The sequence below is a fragment of the Coloeus monedula genome (genome assembly GCF_965178545.1).
Source record: "Coloeus monedula genome assembly, chromosome: 6".
Taxonomy (NCBI): Eukaryota; Metazoa; Chordata; class Aves; order Passeriformes; family Corvidae; genus Coloeus; species Coloeus monedula.
The window spans coordinates 27,270,629-27,277,484 of NC_138786.1; the positions used below are offsets into that span (position 1 = coordinate 27,270,629).

General features: G+C 45.2%; 1 protein-coding gene across 1 annotated transcript; it reads left to right on the top strand.

Annotated features, from left to right (window-relative positions):
• Positions 1-1,228: 1,228 nt before the first annotated feature.
• On the top strand, positions 1,229-6,429 carry LOC309574708 (acyl-coenzyme A thioesterase 1-like; the record flags this gene model as incomplete). Its single annotated transcript, XM_082284534.1, has 3 exons — positions 1,229-1,682; positions 3,043-3,245; positions 4,277-6,429. 3 exons carry the CDS (start codon positions 1,229-1,231, stop codon positions 4,877-4,879), a joined length of 1,260 nt encoding a protein of 419 aa, XP_082140660.1. The 3' UTR covers positions 4,880-6,429.
• Between the last annotated feature and the right edge of the window lie 427 nt (positions 6,430-6,856).

Consider the following 6,856-nt stretch of genomic DNA (forward strand, 5'->3'; position numbering starts at 1 on the left):
TGGTGAGAAACTACAACTTCTGCAATAAATAGGTCAGTTTAAAAGCTTATTTCTGTACTAGTTTGTTTCTTTTTTTCAATGTAAACAATGGCTGGAGGACATGTAAAAGTCAATGTTGGCTATTTTCTGTGTTAAGCTACATGTTTTTATTGCTGTTTTTTATTTATTTTCACTGTTGTATTTAATCATAGCTGCATTCTCTTGCATCCTGAGGGATGATTTTAGAGTTGCTTTGCCAGATCTGCAGTCAATCTGCATATTATCTGTGGTCTCATGGCATGAGGTGTGATTCTGCAGCTTGTAAACTCATTGATTGTTTCATTCTTTTTGCCATTAATTGCTGCTTAGCGCATGGTCAGGCGAATTGTTTGAACCAGGGGTTTGGTTCAAACAGCCATAATTCCCATTTGTATTTCCACAGAATGGGATGAGACTACTCACATGTCTGAGACCTCCAGGGTAGGACTAGAAGGCTATTAAATACACAGGCATTGCAAAAATGTAGTATTGTTGTTTATGAAAACCAAGACCTGGTGTTTATTGTCAAATCTTCAAACAGTTCCTTAGAAACATTAGCGTATGGGGGAAACTAATTATTGGGAAGAAAAATATAGTAATTGTTTTACTTTGTTTCTTTTGCTTTTTAAAAGAACCATAGTTATAGCAAAAAGTTTCATTTGAACTTGTGGTGCTTATCCAAAAATTGCAGAAAGCTCGAGAGGGATTAAGAACAGGCTTTGTTTTGTGGCTAGATTAAGATGTCATGCTTCTTAGGCTTTCCAGCTTGTTTGTGTTTACTGTGCCTTGACAAAGGCTCTCAAGCCAGTTCTGCAGTCAAATCTGGAATTTCCAGCAGCTGGGGGGCGGGGGGGACGTAGCAATTTGGATATCTCTTTTTGCTGCCTTGGGGTTTCTAATTTAGTCTCTCGCTCTAATCAAAAGTAAAAGCACTCGCCAAGAACAAGTGACAGCTTGTGCCCGTGCAAGTGGCAGGTGTCAGCGTGCCGCCGTGCCGGAGGGTCTGGAGGCAGGCGTGCTCTGAACTACGTCTCCCAGCAGCCCGTGCTGGCCGACTGAAGGAAGTGGTGACGGTGATTCCTCCTGGACTTCGGGCACAGGTTTTAATCCCGAGAAGGGACGGGCTGCTGCGGGTCGTGTCGCACGCAGTTTCGGCGGCCCGTGCCTCGCCCCAGAGAAGGGCCGCAGCTCTCCGTGCAGCCGAGCTGGGATGGCGGTGCGGGTGTCCGTCCTGCCTTCCGCCAGGTGCCTGTTCGATGACCCTGTGCAGATCCGTGTGGCCGGTCTGCAGCCGCAGCAGGCGGTCACCCTCCGAGCCAGCCTGGTGGACGAGAGCGGGGAGCTTTTCCAAGCCCACGCGCTCTACAGAGCTGGGAGCAGCGGGGAGCTCGACCTCAGCCGCTCCCCAGCGCTGGGGGGCAGCTATTTGGGAGTGGAGCCGATGGGGCTGCTCTGGGCTCTGCAGTCCAAAACGCCCCATAAGCGGCTGGCAAAGAGGAACGTCCTGACTCCTTTCTGTGTGGACTTGGAGGTGTACGAGGGCCATGGGGACATGAGCCACTTGCTGGGAAAATGCACCAATGAACGATGGTTTTTAGGAGAGGGGGTTAAGAGGATTTCCGTCAGAGAAGGTCGTCTCAGAGCAACCCTCTTCCTCCCTCCGGGTGAGTTTTAATTCCATTCCGGTTTTCCAGGTGTGACTGACACCGTGTGTTATGCCCCGTGGTCCCTGAATGCACTCAGCAACCCAGAGCAAAGCCTCAGCTAACACTTCCCTCAGCCTGTGCTTGGTCCAGATACTTGGATAATTGAAGTCCAGATACTTCACAGCAGAGCAAAGAGGAGCAGGTGTTGCCCGGTGGGGCAAGGGCCAAGGCGGGGGTATGGTGGTGCAGGGAGGAAGGGAGGGCAGCAGTGGTAACACAGAGTGTCTCATGGTTGTTCTAGTTGAGTGTCTTGACGTCTCCTGCAGTGAGACCTCTGTCAAAAAGTGTTTATTTCTTAGCTTTTCTGTTTAGCTGACAGGACAAAGAGGCCCCTGGTCCTTGGCAGAGCTGTGATTCATGACAGCTCTGGCCGTGGAGTGAATAAGGAGGCATGGTGGGAGCACTGGACTCAGGCTGCAGCCAGCCTAGGCTGAAGAACCATGTGCTCAGCAGCTGCTACAGATCTTCCTGCAGACACTGGACTTGTCTCTCTCTCTGTCTCTCTTTAGCTAAGGAAAAGCCAAAAAAAAGAAGTTTTGACCTGATTGAGCAGCTGGACTGCATGGGATACTTAGGAAGATGGGAGACAAATGGGAAAAGCATGATCTTTAATTAAGCAGGTGCCATATTTCACAACGCTGTACACAAACAGTGCTGAGAATGGATCCTGTGCAAAGCTGCTTTAAGCCCTGAAGTGTTTCTGTTCCTTGAATGGAACTTAAACATGGCTGTCTTGCTTTGTAATTAACAAACAGTCCCTTGCAGCTGCAGCAATGTCACATCTTGTAAGGGAAATCTGACCATGAGAATGGGTAGAGCAGCATCAGGAAAGGAAGGTCCTATTGCTGCAGGAGAGCTGAGGAGCTCAGGGGTAGTTACCCAGATCTTACTGAAGCCTGAATTGGCATGAGTTGGTGCTGGTGTTTGTGAGTATCTTTCATAACCCAAGTATCCCCTCCATGGCATATCTGCTAGCATAGTTCCTAAGGAAGATGGATTACCACTCGTGCAGTAATACTGTTTGTTCATTGATCCTCAGTGGCCTGAGGACTTGTAGGCCGATGACAGATGAAATTCAGGATGAGAGAAGGATGTCCAACATGAGCTTCCTATAATGAGGTCCTAAGAGAGAAAAGAAAGATGCAAATTCATGTCCTTACAGTCATTTTGTGTGTTCCTGAGAATGATAGCCACCATGTAAAGCTTCAGAGGATGATTTTCTTCTGATAGCTACGCTCCTGATGTGTGCTGAGGGGGCACCACAAAAGGACACCTGTAGGAACTTTTTGGTTATATATACACCCTCCTTTCATTGCAGGACCTGGCCCATTCCCTGGACTTATTGATTTGTATGGATCTGGAGGAGGTCTTATTGAATACAGAGCAAGTCTCCTGGCTAGCAGAGGCTTTGCAACTCTGGCTCTTGCTTACATGTCCTTTGAAGATATCCCTGCTATGCCAGAAGTTCTTGAACTGAGCTATTTTGAGGAGGCTGTGAACTTTTTGCGGAAGCAGCAGCAGGTAAGAGACAAATTATGGTGCTCTTCCTGTTGGAAACTATTTTCCAGTTTTCTTATTGGTTCCTGGACTAGAAGTACAAAATTGCTTAAGGAGGAAATAGTAATTTTTTACTAGTTTCGCATATTTTAAAATATTAGAAGGGAAAAAAAAATCCATTGGCTTTTCTACTGTTTCTGAGACATTACGTGCTTTTGATTCTGAGTAAGTTTTGCAGGACAGTAATAACAACAGAATCCCTTACAGTTGTAGCACTGGAGCCGTGCCATATCTTAAGAAGCTGAAGCTGTGTTTGAGCAAGTGTGTAGGACAAGAAAGATACTTTATGGCAATGTATCATCATACTTAACCCAAAAGTGGCCAAAAGAAATCAAGTAGAAATCAATTTTAATGGAATGCTATTTACAGTGTATTTATTTTGCAAAGTTATTTACTTTCTGTCACATGGACACCAGGATTGTAGGCAGTGTGAGAGCAGAATTCAGCCTTGCTTGTTTGTCTTGTTCCTCATAGAGCTCTGAAAAAACTAGAATTCAATGTGAAGGGCCTTCACTAGAAATAAGTTGATTTAAACAGCTATTGGGCTCACTTAGCCTGAGGTGTAATGAACATTATGTCTTCCAAGACAAAACAGAAAATAACAGGTCAGCTGTAGGAGAGTATAGAAGAAACTGCAATAAAGAAATTCAATGCAAGTAAACCCAGGAAAAAGTGGCTTGGAGAGAGGAGCTGTAAAAGACACCATACAGAGAGCTGGCCAAGCCAGGATGTGGAGGGTGCAAAGACACTTTGTCTATACAGGTCACCAGGAGGGAAATGTGTTACAGGAGGAGAAACATTGAGGAGCTGTAGAATTCATGGTCACTCTTTTGGAGGCACAGCAGTGGGATGGATGAGGGAGTAATATAACCTGAACAGAGAGAGGGAAGGGGCAAATTTTGAGTGGTCTTTGTTGGATAAGGGGTGAGAAAGCGGAACTGGAGATAAAGAAATAAAGAGTAGTTAATAATACTGTTTCCATAATTCTGTTTCAGGTGAAAGATACTGGGATTGGTGTTTTGGGCTTGTCTAAAGGAGGCGATCTAGCCCTTTCCATGGCCACATTTCTACCTGGCATCAAGGCAGCTGTCAGCGTATCTGGAAGTAGTTTTAATTCCTTCATTCCCCTGAAGGGGGATGGCTTCACTATTCCTGTCCACCCATATGACCTGGGGAGGATGAAGATCAGTGATGAGTCTGGACTAGTAGATTTTTCAGACGTCTTAGATGATCACACGGACCCAGCAACTTGGGATTGTCGCATTCCCGTGGAGAGGTCCTTAGCCAAATTCCTCTTCCTGTCTGGGCTGGATGACATGAACTGGAAAAGTGACCTCTATTGCCGGGATGCTGTTCAGCGCCTTCGGCAGCACGGTCGGGAAGTGGAGTTTTACTCCTATTCTGGAGCAGGGCACCTCTTGGAGCCACCATACTTGCCTCTGTGCAAAGTTTCCGTCCACAGGGTGCTTGGGATGTTGGTGCATTGGGGAGGGCAGTGGAGAGAGCATGCTAAAGCCCAAGAAGATGCATGGTGCAGGATACAGGCCTTTTTCTGGCAACATTTGATGGATTCAGACATCCCTAAGAGCAAGTTGTAGTGGAAGCTGTCAAAGGTGCTGGCCAGGGTTGGTATTTAAGCACTTGCTGGATTTTGAAAACTCACCAGAAGTTTCCTGGACTGCCTTCCTGTAAAACCCCCTGTTGCATAGTTGCTTATTTTCATTCCCCAAATAATTTCCCAGTTTTTAGTTGAATTTCAGTTGACTTCTGGCCCCAACTTCACTGTATATTGGCACCATCTGGTCTTTCTGTGTGCTGTAGTCTAAAAAAAACCCAGCATCCCATTATCTGTATCGCATTTGTGCTGAGCTGTCTTTGCCCTCAATCTGCAACCCTCTCCTTTCATAAAAGGAAGTACTCTCACAGGAGTTTTCCATTGAATTGTTTAGTCTTGCACCTTTAACTAACCTAGATACAAACAGCACTTTTGTTGGACAACACATTAGTACACTTACCTTTCCTCCTACTATATTGTTGTCTCCCATTTCATAGTAAAAAGGTTGCAGTAGTGACACTGAACCGTGCCATAAATCAAATCCCTCCTGATGGGAGAGAATTTTCTAAAAGTCCTTGCAAGGAGTTTCAAAGATAAACCGAGACTTTTCCTGGAGTTTCAATGCTTCCAGATAGTTGTTCATTGAGTCTTATCAGAGGAACAGAGCCACTAGTGTGACCCAGGTACAGCATAGAGCACAGAAAGCAGGAGTGAGGTCTCTCATTATCAAGATTTGCACAGCCTTTTAAAGATATTTTAACCAATAGTTACTAAAAACATATATTATTTTCACTTTCCTACCAATTATTCAGTAACACGGGCAGGAACTGCGGAATTCTCTATCCAATCATTCCAAACTACTTTACTGCAGAACATGGAGTAGTAGAAGAAGGAGAAGAAGGTTTAGGGAACAACAGCAATCCTCCATTTTGATATTTTTTACTCTTATCTATTTACTACAAAGAGAAGCCCAAAACCTCTAAATTTTTCACCCTGTGACAATCTTACATAGTGGTCTATCACCTAATTCACACCACTGTATTTTCTAGTTCTTGTCTGACTGTTGGTAATTTTTTCCAAGGTTGGAGGTTAAAACAGTGTTGTTCAGGGGGGTAAGAACCCTTAAAAACAGGCAGAGAAATATTCTCGGCACTCTGGGTTCCTACACAGTAGTTCTGATCTCAGCTAAGGGAAGAGGCACTCTTCTGGCTTAATCTGAAGTGCAGTGGTAACATTTTTTTTCTGGTACCTCAAAACCCAGAAGTGAATCTTACCCAGGTTACTCTGGTTGTATCTCCTGCTGACTCCATGTAAGTTATATATTGGGGTAAAGTTTTCACTGCACTGCTCAGTAAGTGTAATGTGCACTGTATGTGTGTATGCACTGTTTGCTTGAGATTATCTGAATGAAGCTTTCAACCATCTTTACACCTGTCAATACATTAAGGAACAATCCTGGTGTAGCCACAAGCTGTCGCTTCACCTGACTGAGGAGTTCATGAGCAGCAGTCCTCACCTCCTGTTGGGAAGAGAAGTGATGGAGTCTGCAGTTTTGCTCAGTGCTCAAGATGAGGGTGATACATGTATGCCAAGTACTTGCTCTCATATGGTGAAAGTTAGTTTGTCTCCATTTTGGGGGTGAACAATAAAGCTGCTGCTGAATTCTCAGTGAGGTGGGCTCTCAGTGGTCCTGCCACTGTAGCAGACAGCTGTGGGCTCAGTGACAGCTAAGAAATGCCACTCTTCAAGAGAGGACTGACCTCACCTTCTGGGAAGAATGTGCATTTTCTCACTTTTTACCAGTGTCCAAACCTGCTAAGGGGGCTGTAATCTACCTTGTGCTTTTGTGGGATAGTGGCAAACAGCAGCTACATATCAAATGGCATCCATGGAGCAAATTTTCTCTCCTGCAACAGTCAAGACTTGCACCCTGACAACAGTAGCTGGAAGCCTTGCGTTACACTGAGACAGCAAGATTTTGCTTTTGACAGTGTAGTCCCTGGTTTCCAGTTCCTGCTGA